The sequence below is a fragment of the Camelina sativa genome, chromosome 12 (assembly GCF_030686135.1).
Source record: "Camelina sativa cultivar CO46 ecotype springtype chromosome 12, ASM3068613v1".
NCBI lineage: Eukaryota > Viridiplantae > Streptophyta > Magnoliopsida > Brassicales > Brassicaceae > Camelina > Camelina sativa.
This window is the reverse complement of record NC_141891.1, coordinates 129,132-155,594: the sequence shown is the minus strand read 5'-3', so window position 1 is coordinate 155,594 and position 26,463 is coordinate 129,132. Positions and strand designations below refer to the sequence as shown.

At 40.0% G+C, this 26,463-nt stretch overlaps 6 protein-coding genes across 6 annotated transcripts; all 6 read right to left on the bottom strand.

Annotated features, from left to right (window-relative positions):
• Positions 1–317: 317 nt before the first annotated feature.
• LOC104729155 (uncharacterized) lies at positions 318–2,738 on the bottom strand. The gene is made up of 5 exons (XM_010448053.3): positions 2,457–2,738; positions 1,887–2,138; positions 1,633–1,776; positions 844–1,533; positions 318–651 (listed from the first exon to the last, which is right to left on the bottom strand). Exons 1-5 carry the CDS (start codon positions 2,571–2,573, stop codon positions 463–465), a joined length of 1,392 nt encoding a protein of 463 aa, XP_010446355.2. The 5' UTR covers positions 2,574–2,738; the 3' UTR covers positions 318–462.
• Positions 2,739–2,769: 31 nt separating this feature from the next.
• On the bottom strand, positions 2,770–7,266 carry LOC104729154 (serine/threonine-protein kinase STY46). The gene is made up of 15 exons (XM_010448052.2): positions 6,639–7,266; positions 6,371–6,485; positions 6,065–6,171; positions 5,821–5,946; positions 5,673–5,727; positions 5,429–5,539; positions 5,191–5,241; positions 4,842–5,014; positions 4,640–4,747; positions 4,480–4,553; positions 4,197–4,372; positions 3,789–3,884; positions 3,516–3,596; positions 3,380–3,433; positions 2,770–3,286 (listed from the first exon to the last, which is right to left on the bottom strand). The coding sequence occupies exons 1-15, from the start codon at positions 6,848–6,850 to the stop codon at positions 3,056–3,058; spliced, it is 1,770 nt and encodes a 589-aa protein (XP_010446354.1). The 5' UTR covers positions 6,851–7,266; the 3' UTR covers positions 2,770–3,055.
• A 3,134-nt stretch (positions 7,267–10,400) lies between these two features.
• LOC104729151 (heterodimeric geranylgeranyl pyrophosphate synthase small subunit, chloroplastic-like) lies at positions 10,401–11,957 on the bottom strand. The gene is made up of 2 exons (XM_087478748.1): positions 11,263–11,957; positions 10,401–11,179 (listed from the first exon to the last, which is right to left on the bottom strand). The coding sequence occupies exons 1-2, from the start codon at positions 11,620–11,622 to the stop codon at positions 10,577–10,579; spliced, it is 963 nt and encodes a 320-aa protein (XP_087334874.1). The 5' UTR covers positions 11,623–11,957; the 3' UTR covers positions 10,401–10,576.
• Positions 11,773–17,672, bottom strand: LOC104729152 (transcriptional elongation regulator MINIYO). Its single transcript, XM_087478745.1, has 10 exons — positions 17,309–17,672; positions 16,254–17,088; positions 16,072–16,187; positions 15,761–15,939; positions 15,550–15,655; positions 15,195–15,455; positions 14,895–15,083; positions 12,602–14,737; positions 12,277–12,486; positions 11,773–12,187 (listed from the first exon to the last, which is right to left on the bottom strand). The coding sequence occupies exons 1-10, from the start codon at positions 17,477–17,479 to the stop codon at positions 12,017–12,019; spliced, it is 4,374 nt and encodes a 1,457-aa protein (XP_087334871.1). The 5' UTR covers positions 17,480–17,672; the 3' UTR covers positions 11,773–12,016.
• Positions 17,673–18,303: 631 nt separating this feature from the next.
• On the bottom strand, positions 18,304–20,779 carry LOC104729150 (rop guanine nucleotide exchange factor 1). Its single transcript, XM_010448047.3, has 5 exons — positions 20,235–20,779; positions 20,011–20,127; positions 19,359–19,888; positions 18,924–19,277; positions 18,304–18,845 (listed from the first exon to the last, which is right to left on the bottom strand). The coding sequence occupies exons 1-5, from the start codon at positions 20,476–20,478 to the stop codon at positions 18,465–18,467; spliced, it is 1,626 nt and encodes a 541-aa protein (XP_010446349.1). The 5' UTR covers positions 20,479–20,779; the 3' UTR covers positions 18,304–18,464.
• Positions 20,780–21,921: 1,142 nt separating this feature from the next.
• On the bottom strand, positions 21,922–24,927 carry LOC104729149 (L-ascorbate oxidase homolog). The gene is made up of 7 exons (XM_087478747.1): positions 24,419–24,927; positions 24,187–24,296; positions 23,643–23,913; positions 23,456–23,561; positions 22,630–23,356; positions 22,456–22,534; positions 21,922–22,335 (listed from the first exon to the last, which is right to left on the bottom strand). Exons 1-7 carry the CDS (start codon positions 24,560–24,562, stop codon positions 22,114–22,116), a joined length of 1,659 nt encoding a protein of 552 aa, XP_087334873.1. The 5' UTR covers positions 24,563–24,927; the 3' UTR covers positions 21,922–22,113.
• Positions 24,928–26,463: the final 1,536 nt, after the last annotated feature.

The window sequence follows — 26,463 nt, the reverse complement described above, 5'->3', positions numbered from 1 at the left end:
CCGTGCAGCCGCATGATTGGGAGATTTTGGGCTTGTTCGTTTGGCTGCCGTAGGTACCTGCGGCTGCGGCAGACGTAGGTATGGTTGTTCGTTTGCTTGCCGCAGGTACCTGCGTCATGACGCTGCGGCAAACGCTGCGACCTGCATCTAATATTTTTAAACGTTGTTTCAATTCAACGGTTAAAAACATAAACGCAGCCGCTGCCGCAGCCGCCAGCGTCAACTAAATGAACAAGCCCTATGTATGTCGTCCTTTTGGTTGGAGAGTGAAATTGTCTAGACTCGAGTCTCTCTATCCTAGAATTTTATAGCCATTGTTTTAGATTTTTCTTTTGTTTTGCATATATCAATGTTGACAAATATCCAGGATGATAACATCCAACGTATCTAACTTATGCTGTTTTTATTTTGTGTTTAGATATAAAATACATGTCTATTCTATACATTTCTCATCCTCCATCCTCACCCCTCCCCGTCGTCGTCCTCCTCATCATTTGTAATCCCAACATCGGCTTCAGCATTCTCCTCTTCTTCCGCACCAACATCATCATCATCTGAACTCTCATCACTACTTTCATCGTCAGAATCATCATCATCATCATCATCATCCACAATATACTCATGGTACCATCGAGTACCAGAAACCAAATCCTGTTTCCAAGAAAGAAGCAACATACATACAAATTAGTTTACCTGCCAGTACCAAATTCACCCCTCCAGTCACATGTTTTGTATCCAAAGTAACATTCTTGTTAACTAAGGCATATCCTCCGAGTCAAAAACACAAAAACATCTATCTATATATATATATATATAGCAACCAAGAGGTGTTAGGGCAATGACCTGTTTTGCATGTCCCGGCGACAAGGGTCTCTCGGTTCCTCCAGGAGTCCAGATTTTGATATCAGTTTCAATTCCACTGCTACACAAGAGTGGCATGTGAGGATGAGACTCAACACAGTTGACAACATGTTTGTCTGCTTCCATGGCACGGAGAATCTCTCCGTCTTTCTTCCTCCATATGAATACTCGGCCACAGTCAGAACCACTAACCACATACTCACACTTGGGTCCAAAAAAGTTGACACCTTTGACTGTTTCACGATTCGTGTGCTCTTTATAAACCTGCGGGGGCGTTGGCGTTGGCGTACTCCTCCTCTCCTGAGTTTTAGTTGAAGAGGGATATACAGCTGGGCCTAGCCCCATATCAGGGGTGAAAAGATAGATGAACTCGTCACTATAAGAAGCGAGGAGCTCACTTTGATCAGAGAAAGCTAGACCTGTTATTCCTACATGGTCGCTTCCAACCAAATGGTGAGGACAGAAGTGGTCGACGGGTTGGGTAAAGTTATACCAACCCTCAGACCGATAGCTGCGGATATCATAGACACGAGCATACTCATCCATGCCAGCGACCGCAAAAAGACCAGGGTTCCTCGGATCAACTGCAATTGCATGCAAGTAGACAACTAAATTGAACTTGGCTTCTTTACAAGTGAAGAGATTTGTAGCCACCCGAGTCCTAAGATCAAACTGAAAAATAATAATAATGTTGTTATAGAAAGAAAAGAAAAAAGTTAAAAGAGAAAGGATTTTGTTCAGAGCAGAAAAGAAAAACAGAGAGAAACTCACATGCTTAACAACGCCATCCTCACCACAAGTATAGAATGAGAATGGACTACCGGGCTCAACAGCCAATTTGTGGACGGGTCCTTGATGTTTACCCAACAAACTAGTCTCGACTTGTCCAGATTCATGAATTTGGGAATGGCGGACCTGTTACGAAATGGAATGCAAACGAGGAGGAGATTTAGATAATGTTTGCAACTTCTTTTGCGGGAAACATAAAGAAAGTAGTAAGATAGGAAGAGAGAAGAGGAGGGGACCTGCTTATCAGCAGCAGAAGTGACAATGCTACGATCGTCAGAGAAAGGCATAAATTGGGCTTGGAAAACATTGTTGAAGTGGCCGGAATCGAAAGAGAGCTTGACAGAAGCAGTCTGCCAATCCCAAAGGATGACCTGTTTGTCATCAGAACCTGAAAGCAAGATATCTCCATCTGCATTGAAACTCACAGTGTTTACACAACCCTTATGCTCAACCAGCTTCTTGTCAAGCCCCAGACGCCGCAGTAGATTCTGGTAAAGTACAGAATCAATCAAATATCAGTCAGTGAGTTAGCGATTTCATCCAATCCAATGTATACACACATCCATCAACATAATTTTGGTTTCCTATCACATTGTGAATAGCAATATAAGAAAGAAATAAAAGACAAAAGATATCATCATCATCTAATCTATTATGTTGGGATGCCCCATCACCCAACTCCACGAATATGGTTCGTAATACACTGGGGGCGTTAGGAAAGCACACAGATTGAACATGAATCAGAAACCCTAGAAACTGCAGTTGGAATCAGAAACCAAGAAGACAAAAGGCGAAGAGGGAGAGACCTCGGAGGCTGAGAAACGGTTGGAGAAATTACGATTGGGCAAGAGACCAAGCTCTCTCTCCCACACATTCACCACCGAGTGGTCTCTTCTCGGCCTTTTCACCGCCCCTCCACTCATCCCTACCCCACCAGATCAAGTTTCTTCTTTTTTTTAGGTTTACCAAAAAAAAAAAAAAAAAAAAAAGTGTCTTAATTTGATTGAGAACGACCAGAGAAGAAGAAGAAGAGACCAACGAACAGAACAGAGAACTCACAACAACTACCTCTCTCTCTCTCTCTCTCTATATATACTGTATATAGGTCTTTTTTATGACTTTTGGGTTTTTTTGTCTTTTTCTTTCAATGGTATAACTACAAATCTACAATGCTATTGTTTTTTTTTTTGGGTGCATTTGCTTTGCTGCTAAAGGTTGAGTTTTTTTCTTTCATTAACCAACTTTTTAGAAATATAATTGTGTCGTAAAACTTACAAACGAAATCAAAATCAATTGAATCAAGAAACCAACACCACCAACATATACAGCCAGCCCACATCATCTGCAAATTGCTGTACAGTTTTTGTTTTCTTTCTTTCTAATGGGGGAACCAACCAACCATCCATCAATGATGATGAGTTGTGCTTCTCCTCAGGGCCGCCAAGATACCCCCTCCTAGTCCTGATGACGATTTTTTCTTTTCCTCTCCCTCTTCTCCTACCTCCTTGGCTATCTCTTGTAGCTGCTCTATGATCTCTGAGAAGTCTGGTCTCTGCGTCGCATCCTGCTCCCACAATCTCTCCAATAGCTCTGCCAATTTCGGATGCGTGTTCTTTGGTATCGTTGGCCTTAATCCCTGACATTCACACCAAACAAAACTTTCTGTTAACTAACTTGGTTGGAACGTTTTACCTCCACAACTGCTGCATTCTACACACCTATTACATACCTTCTGGACGACCCCTACTGCTGCCTGCAATGGCGTCATGTATTCATATGGAAGCTGCCATTCACATCAACCCATCATTAGTTAAAGACACTCTATCTCCCTCGTTTAGGTATTTTATTTTCTCAGACACACGTACCTTCCCAGTCAACAACTCCCATAGCACAATCCCGTAGCTGAATACATCTGCCTTGTGATCATATGGCTTGTGTTCTATCACCTGAATTGCAGCAAAAATCATTATTGTGTCAGAATGAGAGATACTGGCCATCTAATATATCATGCCAATAGGTAAAACAATACGTGTGTTTTAAGGTATAACCACGGCATAAGAAAATTTATCTTACATTTGTAGATTGGAAAATCAAATTGTCAGTAACAAAAGCTATAAAGAGCATGAAGACAAACGTACCTCTGGAGCCATCCACCGATATGTTCCAGTTTCAGCTGTCATAACTCCAGTTTGTGCTTTCACTCTGGCCACTCCAAAGTCTGCAACCTTAACCACCTGTTACAATGAACCCAGACACGAATATGAATCCGCAACTTAACTGCTATCGACAGGAGCAAGAAATAACTAGGTAATGGACACAGAGTTAATGAAAAGAATCTGATGAAATACATCCTGTAGAGCACTAGCTCAAGGAGATAGCATAGTGTGATGCAGCAGAACAGGTCATTTGAGCCTAAACATGGATCAGTGTTTCAACCAAAACATGTAACGAAATTGATGCAGATTCATACATTCCCACTACAGAGCTAATAGTGTGCATGGAGGACAAATATATCTATATATGTCCCACTAAGTTGAGATTTTTACCTCATTTTCGTCCATTAAGAGGTTGGCAGCCTTCAAATCTCTGTGAATTATGTTATTTTGGTGTAAGTAGCTCATCCCTTTGCAAATATCTATAGCTACTTTAAACAAAGCTGGAAGCTTAAAGACGCCCTTTTGCTTGTGGAGATAGTCATATACACTTCCACCGGGCATGAATTCTATTTAATGTAAGAGAGTCAAAGCAGGGCAACGAGTAAAAAAATGGTAAGCGTAGAACGTGACATCAAACAGAATGATACGGAGTAAAATGGTCACTGCAACATACCAGTAACGATACACAGATGTGGAGGCTTGGTGCAAGCACCAATGAACTGAACAACATTTTTGTGTCGAACTTTCCTGAAAACGGAAAGATTTTTGAATGATACTCTTATCGTTTATCTGCGCATAAAAATACAAGGGAACAGACACGAAGGCACACAAACCTCATAATGAAGACTTCTTGGGCAAACTCTTTCTCTAGCTCTGAATCTAGACGCTCTGGCTTGAGGACTTTGATAGCAACTTCCTGGCTACAATATGTACCTTTATACCTGAATAAAACAAGAGGTAAAAAGAAAGAGCGAGAGAGATTAATACGTGAGAATCTTAATATGACAATGTGTTTGACAGATAGAGCCAACTTACAGATCTCCGTAAGAACCAGATGCAATTTTATGCCCAAACTTTAAGTGTTTAAGGTTGATTTCCCAAACATCAGTTCCATCACAGGGTATTGCAACATGAGTTCTGACACCTGTTTGCCCATTTTCCTTTTCAGGAGAGAAGGATTGCTGCATAGGCCAGCTTTGGCACTGCAACTGAGTATGATAAAAGAAATATTAATGTCTAAAGGCGAGACTTGTGCGTGAGATGGTGTCACTATGGAAAATCGTAAGACTTCATATTATCTAACTCCATTTCATTCACAAATGAGGTGATTTGGGAAGAAAAAGGTTGTCAATGGATCATAAAATTTGCAACTGAAAACAAGTACCTCGATCTTTGCAGCTTCTTTCTCCAATGATAATCTAAGTCTGTCTGTTTCCTGAATAACAAAAAAGATAGCATGACAACCACATTTTATAATCCGGAACCTTTAGCATGTCACAGATAGTTGCGTTTCAGTATTAGATCACCAAACAGTTTGAATAACACAATGGGAAGGGTATAGATGAAGTAGAGTAAACAAGGATAAGAGGAACACACAAAAAAAGAAAAAGAAAAAAGAGTACCTCGTAGGGCCAACCATCAACAACAAAAACATCTAGTGAGTAGCCATCAGTTGTGGAGAAAGCATGCGCCTCTTGAATGTTTAGCCCAAGCTCAGCAAGCAAGGCAGTTAACTGCATCATTTACAGTAGCTAAGTGAAAATAGATCATACTACGTAGTTCCTTGTAACAAATGTGACAAAAAAAACTAACTAACTTAGGTAACACCAATACTTGCAAGGAGCAAGCAATGAGCTTATTATATACCTGAAAAAGGAGTTTAGGCTTGTCTTCAGTGGAAAAAGTGATCTCATGCAAGGGCCTGCATTGGGACAAAGATGAGGAATTGAACAATCCTTGCCAGAAGAAAACAGACGATTGTGTGTAGCTAGAGTAGTAAAAGAGGAAGGTGTACCGTGAATAGAGGGCATTGTTATGAACGGAATTGTCACCGTCGTCGTCGTGGTCTTGGGAAATAGGAGATGCAAGAGCAAGAGCTTCAAGATTGGGGGAAGAACCAAAGGCAGGGGGAGGATGAATGCTGGGAAGTTGAAGATGGAATCAAAAGAAGATAGTTGATCGCTTATTAGTTGGTTTGTTTTGATCAAAGAGAATTTTTTATGTTATTAAAAAAAAAAAAAAAGGAGGAAAAGACAAACCTTTTTCTTTGTAAGGGAGGATCAGCGGGTTCCTGGTTAGTAGAAGAAGAAGAAGAAGAAGAGTCCAAGGGAGTGGAGTCAGGTGAGGTCCCAGCAGGAGGTTGAACCTTAAGAAAAGATCAGTCACCAAAGATCCTGTGAGCCGAGAGACAAAGCCGAAAAAGAAAGAAAAAAAGTTGACAGAGGCAACCAAAGTAAAAGATGAAGGGATCAGGGAACAAGGGAAGCCGAGAGAGAGAGAGATGGGCATGGATGATATGGGTATATATGGTTGGTAAAGATTGAAGAAGAAGAAGAAGGACAGACCTGGACGAGACGGACTTGGATGGCAGGCCTATTAAGAGGATCATAAGCAGAAAGGAGCAAGCGCTTGTGCATGAGCACGTCTTCAGCCCTCTCCACATTCACATCCAAAGCATACCTAAATCATCATCATCATCATCTCACATTTATCAAACATATTCAAAGGAGCAGAGGGAAGGATAGATCATGGGACATGCAGCAGAGAGACAGAAACAGAGACAGAGAGATACATATAATATAAGGTCAGGAGGAAGAAAAAAGGGGGGGAAACCTGGCAGGGAGGCGATTGAAGTGAGTCCAGAGCTCGTCCTGGAAAGAAGGGAGGTGGGAGTCGGGGATGTCGTCGGAGAGACGGAGACGGCGGAGGACCTCGTGGAAGACCTCCATTTTGATGCGCTCACGACGGTCCATGGTAGCCTGAGAGGTAGGTAAGGCGTCGAAAATAACTCGACTGGCGCAACTCTCGTTGTCCTCCATCACCATTGACGACCCCCTATGCAATTTGTTTTTTATATAAAAAAAAAAAAAAAAAAAAAAGGGAAAGGTGGAAATGAAGAAGAGGAGGAAGAAGGAAGATGGATGTGATCAAAATGTGAGAATCAGAAAGATTTCCTTTTATCTATTTGCTTTTTTGATCGTTACAGATAACCGACGATTTGGGAGAAGAAGAAGAAGAGAGATCAGAAGAAAGAATTCACAGAAATTTTGAGAATTGAAGAGAGAGAGAGAGAGAGAGAGAGAGACAGAGATGTGCTTCGCTTCTTTTTTTTTTTTTTTTTTTTTTTTTTTTTTTGCTTCCTCTCTCTTTATATTTTTCTTTTTTATTTATGGGTTTAGGGAGAGTAGTTAGTAGGGGTGGGGTGTTAAACGACGGCGTATAAGATGAGTCATGCCGCCGTGGCCATACTGATCCTTTTAACTTCTATTAAGGAAGGAAAGGTTTTGGGTGGGGGCTATTAACGTCATTTCCAGGAAGCTTCTCTCTCTCTCTCCGTTATTTTAATTATTTTATTTCAGTTATTCACCAAATCTTTTAAATATCCGTCGTAATTACTAAATTATTCCAAATAAATTACTAAGTAAACTCTAGTACTAGTATTTGAATAATCATAAAAAGTAGGGTATTGAAAGAAGATATCAAATCCCTAAACCAACACATTCCCCCCCAAACATTTATATTTAACGTACGTCTCTCTCTCTCTCGCAAGTCGCATCGCATCGCATGTGACTCCCTTCCCCTCATCTTTGGAGAGACATTTCCATATATTACTACGTACCTTATACTAGTTCCACCATTTTCTCATTCCTTTTTATATATTTGTCATCTTCCCCGGCCCGGCTCCCCCCTAAACTAAACAATCTGTATAATTCCCATTATAACCATCTTCTGCAATGCTAAAAGAACTACATATATATATATATATTTGTATACTTAATTTTAAGCCATATTCATCTATTTACTTGCAAATTAACGCTATCATCCTACGAGCAGCTATAATTGTGATATAGTGTATATAATATATTATTATATATGCTAACACGCACGGGTTAATGTTGTTGATTTAGCGGAATGTCATTATCTTGTATTGTATATTTCGATTCTCTAAAGTAGCCCATATCATCATGATCCAAAAATTTAAAGTTTATATTATCATATAACCTAACCTGTGTTGTCAACCAAAAATAATATAGATTATCATAAACCTAGCTAATACATAACATAATGGGGTACCACGTGGTGCATGCATGGTTTCCTCTTCTATGCGCGTTATAATGCAACCCCTCTTTAATTAATTCTTGGTATAAAATAACTTGAATTTACAACATTCTCTTTAAACTATTGATCAGGTAATAACACGCATAAATTGTTAAAATATATAATAACACAATGGAGACGCAGCGCTTAATTACATTTTCATAGACCTCTTACCCACGCATATCTCGATACGATATGTCGATATTAAGCACTTCGTCGTAATGCAGTGCAATGTGACGCCGAATGATTTAAAACTTTTGGTCATATTTTATTGAATTTGGAGAGAGGTTAACTTATTTTGTTTTCGGTTATTATAAAGAATAAAGTCCAAATATAACGATCTCGAGACTCGAGGAGGAAGGAGTTGACCAGAGGGAGATCGAGATGATTAAAAGATGCGGCAGCCAGAAAAAGGAATAAACCACTTTGATTCGGTCGTTATTAATCAATCACAAAACGCTCAACTAGTACTAACTAAGTATTTTTAACAAACCATTGAAAAAGATATTAAGAGGTATTGGTCGCAATGACGATGATGTGGCAGCACATGGCTGCATTTCAGCCCACGTGGATTGTTGCCCCTTTACTCTCACCAAAGGTCACTAACGGGACGGCCAGCGAAGCCTCGACTTGTCGCCGTTCTAACTTATATTTCTAAAGTTGCAATCCATTCCACATCAACCCAACGCTCTCCCATTCAATCTCTTTCGCCTCTTCTCTTCTTCTTATTCTTTACTAAACGCAAATTCATTTTAAATCAATAATCTTACTATAGACATTATGCCTCGATTTGTTCTACTTTTTTCCTAACAAATTCCATCATACTTAACTTAACATTGATAGTTTGATACCCACAAAAGAAAAAAGAAAACAAACTCCGTATACGAATACGATCGATGGTAAGGTATAAGTATAATCAAACAGCAGTTTGGTAAAATCCACATAACCACATTCATTTCTTATTATATAACCGAGTGGTAATCTACAATTTTTTCGCAATTAATTCAATGTATCCTAACTTTTGTGTTTCCATCAACTATAATGTATGGTCGCGTGTCAAGTTTTTTTTTTTTTTTGTTTATCATATTCAAATATGGAAATATACATGTGTATATTTATTTATTTATTTATTCATCGTTCAAGTACCAAGATAATTTTAAGATTCAACGACTAAACGCAATGTCAGACGATGATCACTTAGATAATATTATCACCACACGGAAAAGATTATATATATTATCACCAAACAATACGAATATTTTTAACAACGTTTATTTATTTCCATGATGATAAACCCTAATGATCGAGTGACACACACCGTAGGTCAAGGATCCTGCAAATGGATACGGCTAATATTTTCAAATATGTTACAAGTTATCATGAGCCAAATTTCATTATATATGTATTTACTAGCTTGTTATTATTACTCCTCGGTCTGTTCACTGTTTATGAAAATTTAAACAAATGTGGAAAAATAGATACATAATAGAGATTCATTGAATCGAGACATCAAATTATGATGGTGTCGACTGTGTTGTCTCATATATAGTAGTTGTAATAAGCCTACACGTTTTTGTTTTTTGTTTTTTTTGATCTTCACCTAATTAATTGAAATTCAAAACATATGTATTATATAGTATAAAACTATCACTTGATGTAATTCAGCTAAAGTACTGCTAATTCAACTAAAGTTGAAAAAACTTGCTCGTTCAAAAGAGTAACAAAGATATGTAAGCGCCCTACTTTTTTAATAGTACAGTATAAATGTATAATAATCCACTAGTTTAGCATGTTGATATAAATATATGAATATGGAATTAGTTTGTACAAACATTAGGTAGATAAGTTGAGAAATACAAAATATCACGAAAGCATTTTCTTCTATTTTAAAAGTAAATTATAAGCAATATAATAACCCACGAAGAGATTGGCACAATATATAAAAGTTCATCATTTAAATTAGTCCAATAAACACGTTTTATACGCAAACTCGGATTAGACGGTCCTCGTAATGTAGATCAGTGTAGAAAATGACGTAGATGTATGAGAATATTGGATAAGATGGCCAACGATTGATAGTGGAAATAGTTTTGCGAAACATATAGACTTGGCTTAGGTCTCTTAATTTAGGACTATACTAATTATTGTCAGATTCGCAATTTTATCTTAGAACATGTACGTCGTTGTCTAAAATCTTTTCTTTTGGGTTGTTTAGACAATTACAGAATTACTTATTCAACAAGATTAAAATAAAGTAGTTTCGGTAAAAGCAAATAATTTAAAAAGAGAGTAGTAGTCCATTAAGCTGAAGATAATTATAATCCTGATCATAAAGCAGTGGGATGAAAATAAGAGAAGGAAGGATAATAATACGAGCGAGAGAGAGAGAGAGAGAGAGAGAGAGAGAAGAGTCCATTAAGAAGGGCGAAAGGCCCGTATAAGGCCCAATAAAATCAGAGGGGAAGAAGAAAATGACGATGAGCAGCGTAGTCAACGAAGGTATGTAGAGGAACAACAAGTTCTTCACTATACTTGTCGTCGTCGTCGTCAAACAGTTGAAGCTCCTTCTTGGCCTTATTCTTGAGCTCTTGAGCCATTTGGATAGCTCCATCGGTCTTCTTATCATCATCCACAACCTGATAGAGCATCCCAACGGCTCTCCCGTACCTTCGGAGAGTCTCAAGCTCATGGTCAGTGGCACCGCCGAGGAGACCTCCGCAAACGGCAGAGCATTCAGCCATGGCTCCGAATTTCTTCTCCTGAACGAAAGAAGGAGGAAAGGGGCCACCTTCAAGGTCGACGAACTGGCCAGCAGCCATACCAGTGGAGCCGACGGTGCGGGCAATCTCAGCGATGACCCTGAGGATGGTGGCACGGGGAACAAGGTCGGGAGGGGTGTGGGAGACAATGTGCTGGAAGGCGAGTGGGAAGAGGGCGTCGCCGGCGAGAATGGCGATGTCGGAGCCGTAGACTGTGTGGTTAGATGGCTTTCCTCGGCGGACTGGATCATCGTCCATACAGGGGAGGTCGTCGTGTATCAACGAAGCCGCGTGTACCTGATCATTCATCATCATGATTCAATATAGATCACAACAAACTAAAATTGACATACATATATTTCAATTTCGAGAAATCTGACCATTTCTAGGGCACATGCGGTTGGGAAAGCGGCGAGGCGATCGCCACCGAAAAGCTCGCAGGCGGCAACACACATGACTGGAGGGGCACGCTTGGCGCCTTGTGCGAGTACGGAGTATCTCATCGACTCGTAGATCCCCGTAGGGTACTTGACCGGTATCGCCTCGTCGAGCTTTTGGTTGATCTCCGTCATCAGAGTCCCCCAATACGTCTTCAGATCGAAATTCGAAGACGATGAAGAAGACCCAATTGCTCCGCCTGATAGTCTTACCATCATAGGACGACGATTGACGGGTTTCTCCGCCGCAAGAAAACACAAGCTGGGCACTAATGGTGTCGCTGAAGCACTAAACAACAACATCGCCTTGGATTGAGATGGAACTAGAGATTGACAGAGACGATAATACCAACCAAATAATTGCCTAACTCGAAAAGAAAAGAAGCAAACACTTTTTGATGGAGATAGTGAATGAATGAATAGTAGTAGTACTAGTGTCGCATGACTCTGATGTTGGAGTTAAAAAAGCTAAGCTAATTGGACTTTTGTCAGAATTTTGGAGAATCCATCCTGTCCTACATACCCAAACAAACATCATCAGCTCCCAAATGTATTTGGATTTAATTACACAGCTCTTATGCAACACTGAGCTCGGAATAAATCAAAATTAGAGCAAGAAAGACTGAAAGAGTTACGATAACACAACACACTCTCTTTCTTTCCTCTCTTATTCTCTCTGATGACACCCACTCGGGTTTCACTTTCTTCTTCCACAGAAGGTGGATTTGAGCTTCTCTACTTCCGATAGGAGGGACGAGTTCCCTTCACACGCCTCTTTCAACACCTCCCATCTTTTCTCTCTCTCCCTTGTTTCTTCCATGGCGTCTGCAACCCCTTTAAGACACCCCACCAGTTTCAGCATCATCCCCTGCAAAACATTGGTTTTATTTTCATTCTCAGTACTCAGCTCTACAAACAACAACCACAATAGCTGCCCAGGGGTTTCATTCAACTTACCTCACGATGACTCTTTCTCGATACATCTCTGACCAGAGACTTCACAATCTTATTCCGCAGGGATACTTTTTCCTTGGCTTCACTGCAGAATACTAAAGATGAAAAGTGATGCAGAACGAGTGTAAAGGCTACTGATCCCCGCGCCGCTGCTTTGTCCAGGGCTCCACAAGTCCATGACTTCAGGTACGCCTCAAGGACTGCTTCGTTTTCCTGCAATATCAATAATACCAATTTATCTTAGTCGATGATACTCATAAACATGCCATTATTCAACACTATATACCCTCTCTTTTTTTTTCTTTTCTTTTTTTGGGGGGCAAATTACCTCAACCGGTTCAAGGTAACCATCTGCTTCTCCCAAGCATTTGTCTAGACTTGGCAGAAGCTGAAGAACACTGGCATTGGAGAGCACAGTCCATGCTGATAGTCGAACTGAGGATTCCACACATTGATGCAAGTAAATCGATACCTGTCGGCCAAACAGTTCATCACCATATGACACCGCAGCATACTGCTCCACGACCATCTCCAGAAAAGTAGAGTAGTTCTCGTGAATGTCTGACTTGAACATCAAGAGCTCAATGTCACGGTGGTTTAGTCTCGCTTCATCAAGATACTGCCCGTAGAGCTCCTGCAGAAAATTGTACAAGTTCCTAGTGTTCTTGTCTTTGATGATGTCCATTCCAACAAGCAACACGGTAGACAAAGCGTGAAACTTCCAAACCAATGGCACACTCAAAACAGGAGACGGAACCGATCCAAAACCAGACTCAAGTCCTGCAAGAAAGAAAACTCCAGATTTCGCGACTTCAAGCAACTCTGTGGAATCTGGTGGCCCTGTTGAGGTTTTACCACTGTGGACTGCTGAAATGGCGCTGAGAAACCAGTGCGGAGGTAGGGGCATTCTCTGGTGAGCCCACTCTGTGATCGAGGAGTCTATTTTTTTATCCTGTGTCGAACAATTTGGCATTTCACCGTCCTCATGAATCGTCTCCAGTCCAACTGTGTCCTTCTTTACCTCACTGGCTCCTTTCTCGGCTTTAGATTTTTCCTTTGGCTGTAACCATCTATGTCTGAAGTGAGAAGCAAGCATACTGCTCATACGATGATAATCCTCTTCGCTGCAATCCCATTCAAACGATAGGGTTTTCTTCTTTGACTTGATACAGCAGGCCAGGTGTTCTAAAGCATGTGGTCTAAGGACATAGTCGAAGGCTCTTTCCACAAGTAAATGATCCCTTGGACCTGCAATCAAGCACATAGCTAAAGTGGAGTTCAGATTATCCATCAAGCCAACAGATCCCTGATCATTATGCGCGTCAATCTGAGAGATGTTAAGAAAAAGACTCAGAAGACCGGCATCAGCCTGTGCCAACAGAACTTTAGTTGACCAAAACCCACCACCGCTAGCTCCCCAACCAAGTCCCACCCCAGGGGCCAGTCCACCTCGTTTATGCAGCTCAATGGATTGCATGATGGGCCATTCTGATGAAACAGAATCTCTAAAAGAGCTTGACACAGATGTTAGGTCAGCCAGAGACTCTGCCAGTATTCCTTTTGCAAGAACAAATTCATCTCTAGTGGAAGTGTATCCCTGATGAGGAGTTGTCATCTTAGATCTAGCAGATTCTATCAGAGTTTGGATGGAAACGATAGTCCGCGTTAACCCATGAAGACAACTCACAGAAGCTAATGCTAGTTCATCATTTTGTGATCTTTCTCTTAGAAGACACAAAAAATCCATGAAAGAAGAACACCTGGAAGAGTCTTCTCTACATCTACTTACTTCTGCAACGGAAAAACTAAGAAGCTTGTGCTTGATGATGGCAAGGCCAATCTTTGGAACAAACTCCGGCAGCCATGGTAGAGGTTCTTCCTCTCCATCGGCAGAGATTCTTTCAAGGACTTTAGAAATTGTACGCATGACACCCGAATACAACCACAACAGAGACTTAGTGGACGCAGAAACATGTTCGATTCCTTTCTCCCAGTCGAGTAATTGAGGGGCCAATGATACCCAGCTTAGTGCTAAATCAATCATAGGGCTAACATAACTCCAGTCCCAAGTCAAAGATTTGTTCCGCGGAAGGTTTTGTGAGTACATATTTGGAAGTGTCTCGGCAAAAGCCTCAAGGACCAGGTAGGCCTCCTTGGACACAGAAGTAAACTCGCTGATGAGATTTGTCTCCCTGAGCTTTTCGAATGATGGACAAGTCAACCACAGACACAGAGCTGGGAAGAGCTCTGGGAAGCGAGATACGCAACAGCCACTGTGGATACAGACCCTCCAAAACCGGAGCTGTTCAACCATCAAAGTAGATGAAAGCTTGCAGTTCTGCTTCCCTAGCTTCATCCATGAGTCAAGAGAGGAGGTGAACTGAAACAAATGCCACGTGACGGCGTTGAAAGTCCCGTTCTTCACAAATTCCATGCAAGTACTTTGATCATACCGGGCCAACACCTTAGTGAAATTAAATAGAGAGAAAGAAAAACGAAGGTTATATAATAGCTCTGAGGATTGATAGCTTAACAAACTTTTATAATCAGGTTCTGTCAAAAAACATCAAAGACGAGCCCCAAGATAATTTTGTATGAGCAGAGTAGCAGAGCCATATTACCTTTAAGAGGCGGACAGAATTGATCTGAGAAGGAAGAATGTCCATTCTTTTGTTCAATTTGAATCTTTTTACAACTGTTTGCACAAATTTGGGATACTTCAAGATTGCAGTTGTGCATTTTGGAGAATGCCTTGCTATCGCAATAGTAACAGAAATTATGCTGTCCTCAAGGGCTGCTGTTGGTTCTGTCTGTAATGATGAACATAAAAAAAAAACAAATCCTAGAAAAGTAAGCAACTGGTAAAGCAACACAACCAGAATGTTTTCCTTGCTGAGTTTACGCACAGATAGTGATCTCACCTCCAGAAGGTGATAAATTCTTGGAAGGATATCCATTCTGACAAGACCAGCAGCAACATCTTGTCCGGCTACAAAAACATCTTTCTGAATAGTTTCTGTATCTTCTGTCCCGTCATCCATGATCTCTTGACGGAAAGGAACAATATTGGAGGGTTTAGCGCTGTACTTCCAGTAGCAACCACGGAGGAAGCCAAGATCAATTTCTGGCTTACTCCTAAACACCGGCGCCGTAAAGATGTCCCTCCCGTGTGGTCCCATGTTCTGGAAACAGAAATGGAATTTATCAGTTTGAACATATAGAATCAAGTTCTTTGAGGACTATAACATCTCTGTAGTGAAAAAAAATCAACTATACCTCCAAAATATCAAAGAAGTTCTCGTTAAGAGAACAGCTCAGTAGACACTGAATCACTTTTACACATGCTAGAACAACAGAGGTATGATTGTCATCAAGAGCCATCCTAAAGAATAAAAAAAGAAACTAATATTGATAAGAACAAAAAATCTATGATATATGAGTAGTAACTTCACGAATAAGTCTCACATTACACCCATCAAGTAATTACCTCAATGCTAAGACAAGCTCAGGTTCTGGTCCAAGGGCATAAGCCCAGATGGCTTCCCAATCAGTGGATTTATCTTTTTCCTCCCTTGTAAAGCCGATTCTGCTCTGGCAAAGTTTGTTCAAAGCTTTGTCGAGTACAGATGCAAGCAGATGCAAAGCAAGGCATCTTTGCCCCGGAATCTGACATATCAATAATGCATACAAATCAAGGAGCAGTAATAACCAAAAAACCGAAGTCCCACAGATTTAATGGAGGCAAAAAAGAATATAACCATTCTTTATCATCAGAACTAAAATGTGGGGAAATCATACCACACTCCGTGCAAGAGCAATAGCTTCTTTGATGGTGTACCCAGCTGCACCAGGGTCCCCCTCAGTTCTCAAGAAGTCACGTTCAGCAGCAGATCCAACCCCAGACAACTTTTCACCTGTACATTCAACGTGTAAGCACCCTAAGATTGAAATGAGTTTCAGTTGAATTGTTCTCTACTCACCAGTTTCAGCTGCTGAGACAACATCATCCTCAACAACAGAACCGTCAAAAGAAAATCTCAAGTCCCTGGCAGCCTCAACCCTCTCAGTCCATGTATCCCACAAGAATCCTTGGGGTAACGCTGACTTTTGCACCACACCTTTTTCATTTGGTATTGGCATAACTACAGAGGTAGATGGAGTAACAGCCTGGCCCTGTCGTGAGTGAACAAAGTGACCCTCAGTTCTTGAATTCTTTGTTGCCTCTTCGGCAGCAGAAACTCCAGGCAGTGAATGCTTTCGCTTCTTCAATTTATCCTCACCTCGTTTCTTCAAAATGCTGAGTAATGCAGGATCCATCTTGTCCAATAACTCAGCCTGTGCTTCTGCAATCTCGTCGGGTGACATAGACTGCAACCTTGCATGGTTCTCTACATCAATATCACTCTCAAGAGATGAAGACGCCTGTCTAGCCCCAAGTCGTCCATTCGAAACAGATAAGGGAGGAGAAGCGCCGAACGAAACCCTTTCCTCAATAGAGGGTGGTCTCTGAGAAACAAAGTCTCTCTGAGCAGGTTTAGCCAGTGAAGTGTTAGTGGCCAAGTCGTCGGGGGGAGGAGCAAGAGAGAGAGACTTAGTCTCAATGATGTTAACATTCCTAGAATACGTAGGGCGAGATGTGGATGCAGAATCATCCCCAGAGACCATATCTTTCCACCTACTGAGCTCCATGTGTTTCTTCTCCTTTCTTTGAAGCGGTTTAGCAAAAGCAGAAAAGGAGTCTGCATTCATGAAACGTTCTTCTTCTTCTTCTTCTTCCTCATCGTCATTAGGTTGTGCCACAGGAGGAGCCCAATGCTACGAAAATCAAAACATGAGGAAAAAAATCTAATGAGATAGAAACAAAAAGCTGAATTTTTAGAAAAAGCCAATTGGTCAGGGATTAGGGTAAACAAGTTGGTGGGAATCTAAGTACTAAATTAAACAGTAGAAGAAAATAAATCCTAATAAAAATCTAGAAGAAGGCAAAGCAAAGTGACTGAGAAAAGCCCTAGGAGTGGATTTCGATTAGGCTTACGGGTCCGTGAGAACGATGACGAGCGACGGGGAAGGAAAGAAGGGAGGGTCTCGGGGGAAGCGGCTTATTTGGAGGCGTAGTCTCCGATATACCTTTCTCCACGATGCTCCCGACAAGGCTCGACAAGACGTTCGCCTCTTTCGGATTCAGTCTCCCGCTACTCTGCTCCATCACTGTCTAAAGTCTAAACCCTCTAGGATCCTCTACACTTCTTCTTCTTCTTCCCTCTGCTTAATTTATTTATGTGTTTGACTCAATGTTGAAGAAAGTGCTAGGCGGTAATTGGGCGGTGACCCAACGCCTAGCGCCTAGAACACTTAATCGGAGGCTAGGCGATTTTAGGCGGTTTAGGCGTTTTCAACGTAGAAGATTATATATATAATATTGTAGACAAAAATATATATTAGATAAATAAAAGTAATAAACCATAAACAAAACTTAGGAAAAAATGTAGTTTTTAATTGATATCAACAACATATAAAGATTTGTAATTATGTATATGAATGTAAAACTTTAAATTTTAATTATATATAGTTAAAAATTAGATAAATATATTAAATCGAAATATATGTGATTTTAGGCGGTTTAGGCGGTCGTCTAGGCGTCGGTTGAGCGTCTAGCGCCTAGACGGCGCCTAGGCGACCGTCTAGACCGCTTTTTTGAACACTGGTTTGACTGCGTCTAGGAAAACTAAGAAAAAGTGTAAAATACCCTTTCTAACCTTTTTTATTTTAAAACAGAAATTAATATACAACAAGTAAAAATATTCGAACATCAACAACTCTAAATCCTCCTATCCTATGCAATTAACTGTAGCGTTGTATGTTGGAGAGTTTGTTTCTTTATGATTAATGATGAGAGACATATGTGATGTGCATCATCAAGTTCTTCTCTAGGACTTGACCAGAAGAATCAGTCTTAACGAGAGCTAAGGAAGGGACTACTTGTGTGTTTCCTCTCTCTCTTCTGTTAAGTGTTAACAACATTCCCCCATACATTATTAATTATACTCCACATTATAAAGAAAAGATAAAACATTGTTGTTGCCTATTAACCATACTCTCTTCCTCGTAGTCTCTCTGTCAGACAAAAACAACCACTACATTCTACAACCATCATCGATCGATTTACATTCTTCTTCTTCTATTTCCAAACCTTAATCTCTTTCCGGCGTCACTCCCGTTACTCTTCTTGAACTCAAATTCCCTGCATACGACCATGCTTTCTCTGTTTCCCCCAACACTCCCTTCTCTCTCGTCGTCCCATTCCTCTTCACTGTGTACAGCGGCGGTGCTCTCCTCGGGCTCCTAGATGCTACACTTAGTGATGGCGTTGCAAATGGGGATCCATAGGGTGAGCTTGGCACAGAGAAACCTTTCTGTGCATTGCTGAATAGTGACTGCGGTGGTTCCGTGCCCGATATGGATCTTCTCGTGGCATCATCAACATAAAGCACATCATCTATTCTGGCCGTGATGTTGAAGGCCATGCTCTCCAACACCCTCGAGTAACTCTCTAGAATTGATTGCCCTACATCCTGCAATTACAAACTTGTTTGAGCATCGTTTCATGCTGCAATCACACTCCCTCCTTATATATATATATATTGTTATACCTTGTTATACTGAATCTTGTTCATGTCCAGCGTTGTCTGGGGAAGACCAGGGAAACGGATCCTCAGACTCTGCAAGAGGGTCTCGGCTCTCTGCACAAGGAAATCATTTCTTTCGGTGTCATTTACAAGGCCTTTAACCTTGCCACCCCATGAGGACAGCTTAAGCTTTGCCTGCTTCTTGTGCTTCCTCCCACTCTTCTGTCTCCAAACGTGGACAGCCGCCTCAATCCGGTTGGCGATTTCGAGGGTCTGATGCTCCGACGACAGATCAAGACAGTCTAGGAGACACTCGGGTGAGAACTTGTTTGCAGTTAAGTACTGGTAGATGATCTCTCCAAGGCATTCTTTCCCGCTCTGCAAAGAAAGAATAGAATTAGATCCTCAATGAAAAGCCAACGGCAATAACAAAGGTAAAGCTTGATTGAGCCAGCATACCTTGGGGAGTGAGTCCAAGTAAGGGAGAGGTATCTCCATTTCGGCGAGCACACCGCTGTTAATAGCCAAAGCAGCCTTGAGAATCTGGTTAGCAAAGTCGCGGCACTGCTGAAGTTTCTTCCTAGTGTCTAGTGACAAGCCGTTAGGGGGAACCTTGGGGCAAGGGAGCCACCACTTGTCCTCCTGCCTAACGGAAGGGCGGCCAGAGGAGGAAGCAGGAGAGTCGTAGTCACAATCTCCAAGAACAATACCGCGATCGGTATAGGAGAAGTCGGTGTGGGAGAAAGAGTCAAGCATGTCGATCAACATGGCGTCGAGCTTCTTGAGAGCAGGGAGATTGGCGTAGAGATCAGAACGAGGGCGAGTCTCCATGATCTCATAAGTACCGCCTCCAGGGAAATGCTGGATGGAAGGAATGAGCTCAACGATGGAATCGCTAACGCAGAGGAGCCAGTCGAGTTCTCTGCGCCACATGGCCTTCTTGGGAGGAGGAAGGGGCTCAAGCCTCCAGAGCTCGCCAAACACAGTAGCTGTAGTTGAAAAAATCCAATCCAGAGCCTTACTTAACATACTGTAGGAAAACGAGAGCCCTAGGCTAGCAACACACACACAGTACACACAATGGAGATTGAGATGGGTATAATAAACAAACCAGAGAGGTTGGTGATGGCGTTGGAGATAGCAAGAGCCGTAGAAACCCCTTTACCGCCACCAGACATGTCTTCACCGAGAAGTAGCTTGGCAAATCTCTCTTTCATCATCTCAATTTCTGAAAAAAAAATCATCAAAGAGCAAATCTCCAAATTCTCATATATCAAAAACTCGTAGTAGCAAGCAAAGCAGCAATGGCGGGCGGCGAAGGGAAAGTTAAGTTACCGGATAAATGGTGGGAGTCGGGTTTGTTGTCATCCCAGAGGACATCTTTGCCGCCGATGACAGGAAGCATAACAGGGGCGGGGAAGTAAAAACCTCGTGAGGCGTGGGGAGAAGAGGCAATGGAGGAGGGAGCGTCGGCGTTGCTGCAAGTCTCGGACTCGCTAATGTCGGCGCTGGGACTGTAGCTACCGCATCTCTCGGAAGAAGAGCCGTCGTCGTCTTCCTCAGAAGATAGACTCCCCATTTTTCTTTCTTCTTCTTCCTTCTATCAGGGCAGCAGAGAGAGAGAGAGAGAGATCTGAATCTTAACGGCTTCAAAGAATCCACAACATTTGTTTGTTTGGGCAAAGAAGAAAAGTAAGAAGAAGGAAGGAAGGAAGTGGATGTGATGATGATTGCTTTTGGTTTTTGATAAAAAAAAAAAAAAAAAAAAAAAAAAAAAAAAAAAGCACAGAGAGCAGAGCAGAGCTTACCTATTCACAAAGAGAGAGAGAGATTACGAAAAATACTACTGTAGTAATTAAAAAAAATGACACCTTTCTTTCTTTCTCTCTTTCTCTCTCTCTCTCTCTTTGTCGTCTCCACTCACGGCGTCTACTGCGCCGTTAGGGTATGGATAGATAAAAGTCACGGTCGTCACAGTGTTTTGGTTTAGCCGTTTAGGAACAGTACACTAGAGTTAGTAGACGTGGAAAGACTGACTTTTAACGGCGAGATCCAACCATCCCTATATCAACCGTTGGATTTTTTTATTAAGTGACGCAGAGTGTGTTGTTGTCTTGTTGAGATAATTAAAGGATTTTTTTTAAGAAAAAAAGAAAGAAGGCTGACATTGTGTGGACTAGAAGCATTCCTTGTCGGATCAGACAGACTCTCTCTCTCTCTCTCTCTCGTACCGGCCTCGGCCTGGGCCTGGCAATGGCATGAACTACTACGTTTACACACCATTATCTTCTTCTTACCTCGTGACCTTCCCCGCCACGTGCCCTTTACCTATTCGTTTGTTCATCTACTAAACTGTACTACATATTTTACTACTACTATTCTTTCGCGTCATTAAAGTATACATAATACATTGCGTTAGCTGCCTCACTAAATTATATATTCATTCATTCATGCGTATATCTAATCACCCAACGAATCTTATAACCCCGTTTTTTAAAAAAAAATTTACTGTATTTTTACTCTTAATTCAAATCGTTAATAATAAGTCAATCTTGGGTTCATAATCTAAGTACTACAACTATTTAATGTCACTAACCACTAGAAGAGTGGAGTTGTTGATTCACATGCATCGCTTAAGTTGACTTTCTTTTGTTCTCTTCATTCATCTTGTAGTTTGTTCTAATTCAACCTTTTTTTCTTTACCAATAAAAACTAGGATTAATTAACGTGTCATCCTTGAATGAATCATTAGTACATATTAAGTTTTTTAATTCGTTAACTCTGTTTTTTTGTTCATATTAAGTTTTTTAATTCGTTAACTATTTTCTTTTATAACTCTGTTTTTTTGTTCATATTAAGTTTTTTAATTCGTTATGTACTTATGTACTTGTTTGATTCATATGAAAATATTGTCTTTTCCTTCTAGTGTTAACCATAATATCAACTCCAAATAATATTGTCTCAAAAACACTAAAAATTTAGAAAAAACCATGTCTTCTCTTCAATAAAATAAACACCGAAATTCTAGACAATCCACTATTGTATCCATTATAATTTTTCATTAAATTTGGGTGTACATAATTAAAATTTATTTAAACATATACCTCGCTATAGATATATAAAAGAATTAAAGAACTTAATATATTAAAATAGAATATATCCCTAAATCATCCATTTACGATTGGTATGATCATACAATCAAGCCAATACGATTTCAAGGAGTGATTATGGGCGTGTGTTGTTTATTGGAGGCTCGGCCACACAACAAAGCATTCTTAGGCAAAAGGTATTCATCTCTTAGAGAGTGAGCTGAAGAATAAACTCGGAGGTAGAATTGTTGTCCTAAGTATTGCCTCGCCCAGTATTCACTCCTTAAGTTCCACATCCCCACATTGTCCAGTGCCACGTATACGGCTGTCCAAGATTCTGGATATACCTACATCAACCAAAAAATCCATTCCTTCTTCATTTTCAATTTTTGTTACAAGATGACATTAGAGCTAGCTCTTTATATTTTTCTTTCGGAAATGTAGAAATATGGAGTAAGATTTTATACCTGAGTAGTAGAGCGAGAAACAGCATCCCTCAAATTATACTCTCGCCTACTTGCTTTTGACCATGTTCCTCTATCCATCCTGTGGACAATATAAACTCACTTACATCAGAGATGCAATATTATACATTTTCACTATTATAATTAGAGGGTGGTTTAGCTATTATATATTCTCACCCGACAACCCAGAAGCTGTATCCATCGAGGTGGTAACTTTGGACGACCTTCTCGCGGTTTTGAAATATGATTTCAAGGAAATCCCTGTGGTTTGCTCCCATCACTGACGTGTCCATTCTCATCCCTACTCCTCTCCTCGGCTTGTCAGGGATGCTCCCCACTTTAAAAACGCCTTTGATCTTAAAGTAATCCGCAAGCTTAAGCGGAGTATCTGCAGCTACAAACGACACTCCGTTTATGGCGTAGCGTTGCTTCTTATGCACAAGTGCCGCTGAGCTTTCCAATATTAAAGTCCTAGAGATTTTGATTCGACCATAGTGATATGAGCCTTGAGGGTTAGGCCTTGGCCCAGACGCAGTTAGATTTGTCCTAATGGACCGGGCTTGTTTGATAGACCAATCTAGTTCATCGGCAGGTGGTGGTGGTTCAACGTGGACAGAAGGAGATGTTTTGTTATGTCTTGAGTTGGAGTAGTGGATAGTGGATGAGACCAAAAGCTTTTTGGCGGCAAATTTTGTGGAGACGACAATGTCATAGTCTTTGTCAGGTTGGTCCATGGTGACCAAGACAGAGTAAGACTGTCCAACGTGAATGTCGAGTGAGGTATACATGGACTGGACTGTATGTGTTCCCTCAACCTCGACGAGCTTCATTTGATGACCATGTATTCTAAAATTCAGAGTGTTTTGAAGCCCTACGTTCGATATTCTGAATCTGTATGTTTTACCTAATTATTGTTCCACAAACAAATATATCTATATGAGATAATGCTCTTCTTCTTGACCAAAGTATGTATTAAATAACTTAGGATTTTATTAAGATAAACCTTTCTCGACGGTGAGAGAAGAAGAAAAACTGACTCCTTGGCCATTGATCAAAACCCCTTGAGGCAAAGGTAGCTTGTGTCCTCTATCCAAAAGTGCCTTCAAAGTCTGGATGTGCATTTAGTTATGGTCCGAATTGAACATATAACAATTACATTAATCAAAAAAAATATATATATATTAAAATACCTTGTGGTCACGCTCAAACCAATCACTGATTAGGAAGGTGAAATCTCCAGCAGGTTCGGGGAAAGGGACGGGGATGCGAGGGCGACTGAGAATACGGAAACCGCCAAAACCACCGACAGCTTTGTGAACGGCGAGGGAAGGGAAGTAGAAGAAACTACCAATCTGGTCTTTGACTTGGATTGCATAAGTGTAGTTTTTGCCCGGTGGGATTGGACAAGTCGTCCCATACACTCCATCTTGGTAAGAATTCTTCCTCAGTTGCACTCCGTTCCTTCATTAGTATTTACCATTTTTGTATTTTTTATTAATTCATTGATATTATAATTAACATGAAAACTTGACGTGTTCGCCAATAATACCTAACTAAACAAGAAAGATTGTGAAGAAACGACACTACAAGTGCATGCAAATTGGCTCCCCTCATACCAATTAGCAAATTACTCCAATATTTCATTAAATATAACATTAAAATACACATATTGATATATATAGAATGCTAAGAGAAATTAGATGGTAAAGAAGGGGGAATATAGATGGTACGTACCAAGATAAGAGAAAGGGTTCGTCGAGCTCATTGTGAACATTGATGATCAAATTGTCATTGGTGACTGAGTAAATATCGGGTCCTGGATATTGTCCATTGATCAAGATTCCCTGCGTCGTGTAATAAATATAATTGAAGCATGATCGATCACATCAAACAGAAAAAGAAAAAAAAAAACAAGAAACCATATATATATACATATTTTGTTGATATTGGAAAGAAAAAAATGTACCTTAAGAGGAATGCCAAGTGGAGAAATGTTGCCGTAAGTGACCCTCCAGTCGAAAAAACGGTAGGGATCTTCAGCATGAGCAAAAGAAATGATGGTCATTGTCATCATCATAGTCCAGACGCCGCCGTTTAGCCACCACCCCATACTTGCTCTCTCTCTCTCTCTATCTATTGCCCTATATATCGTGAATCTTGACGATGAGGAAGAAGAACAAGCTTGGAAGAGAAAGCTTAAAAGTTTGTAGTAACCGAACAAATGACTCGGTGACGTATTTAAAGACCCAAAAATGGGATGGGAAGCTAGCTTTTTCTAATCAGCTAATTCCGTGTTTTATTCAACCTGTAAATGTAAGGCCCCACCTACTACTTAATTTATTATATAACTAGCAAGCCGATTGAATTGTACGCGTAGAAATGTGATGAAACAGTTTATTGTATAGTACTATATATATTAGTATGCATTATTACTATGCTGGAATTAGAAAGGAATATCGGTCGTTTTAATAGTTCACAAAATAAGACTTTTTATATCTTAAACTAATTATAAGAAGAAGAGTTGATGATGATTGGAGAAAGAGACAAAACTTAAAAATAAAAGAGTTAAGCGCGTAAATGTGTATGGATGAAGATTTTGCTGAGTTGGATTGGGGTTGGCGTCTATAAATTTATACATACATATACAGCATGTGTTGTGTATTATATGTTTCATTAAGTAGCACAAATTTTCAAAGGTCAACTTCATAAAAATAGATGTCAAAATACAAAAATTGTCATCCGGCGCCATATGCGTGTGTGTGTGATTGGCGATGTTGACCGTAAAATTAATTGATGTTGGATTGGTAACTCCAAATGCTTGAACATAAGTGATTATTAGTTTACTTGGTGCTTTAAGCAAATGCAATGAGGTAAAATGATCTATCATCTGATAACAACGCTATCACCCAACAGCTGGAAACTCACAAAAGTCACAGACTGTCTTCTTCCCGTGAGAGACGTCTCTCTGTCTATCTCTTTTTCTTCACTTTCATACTCAAAAAAGACTCAGACTCTCTCCGTGTCTACTACTCTGCTCCTTCCTCTTTGACTTTTCTTTCCCGTTTTCTCTGATATCTATTAAACGGGCCGTTTTGGGCCCTCAATTATTTTTTTCCAGCCTAAAACTTACCAACACCCAACAGTGCAGAAGCGTTCCTGCCTGCTCATAGATTATGCATGGGTTTCATTCCTGCTTTGGGCATCTCCAAGAGATACTTCAATACTTCATAATTTGGAGTTTTGAACAGTAACACTTCAATACTTCATAATTTGGAGTTTTGAACAGTAACACTCCATATTTGAAGTATCATTGTTCAAAACTCCAAATTTAAAGTTTCATCTTTTTTTTTTTGCATTTCAATCCCTAGATTGATGTACATCATAAATAATCTCATAAATTATGTTTTTCTAATCATTTTAGTCCTAAAATTTTATCACTTCAAAGTATTTCACATATATTCTTATTAATTTAATTGTTACATATAAAATTAATTAAATATGTTTTAAAGAAATTTTAAAATATTAATATTATAAAAGTTTTAATGTATGTTTTAGAGTTATAAAATATTATATGTTTATTGTATTATAAAGTTATAAAATATTATATGTTATAGAGTTATACAATATTATATGTTTTAATGTATTATATATTATAAAATATTAAAATTAACATTTTTATGTATGTTTTGGAGTTATTTATAAAAGTTTTATGATTTTAAAGTAATTATGAATAATATAAAGACTATTATGTAAAATACTTATTTTAAAAACTTCATATATGAAGTATACTCTTGGAGAAAAAAAGCTTCATACTTCATTTTTGAAGTTTGCATATTTCATTTTTTAAGTTTGCATACTTCATTTTTAAAATATCTCTTGGAGATGCCATTACAACAACAACAAAAAATTTAGAAAACGAAACCTATAAATAATAAGCTGAATAATAAGCTGTAGCCTGTAGTAGCCACGCAACTCTACGTTGTTAACAGCAGCATGCCGTCATGTCTTTCT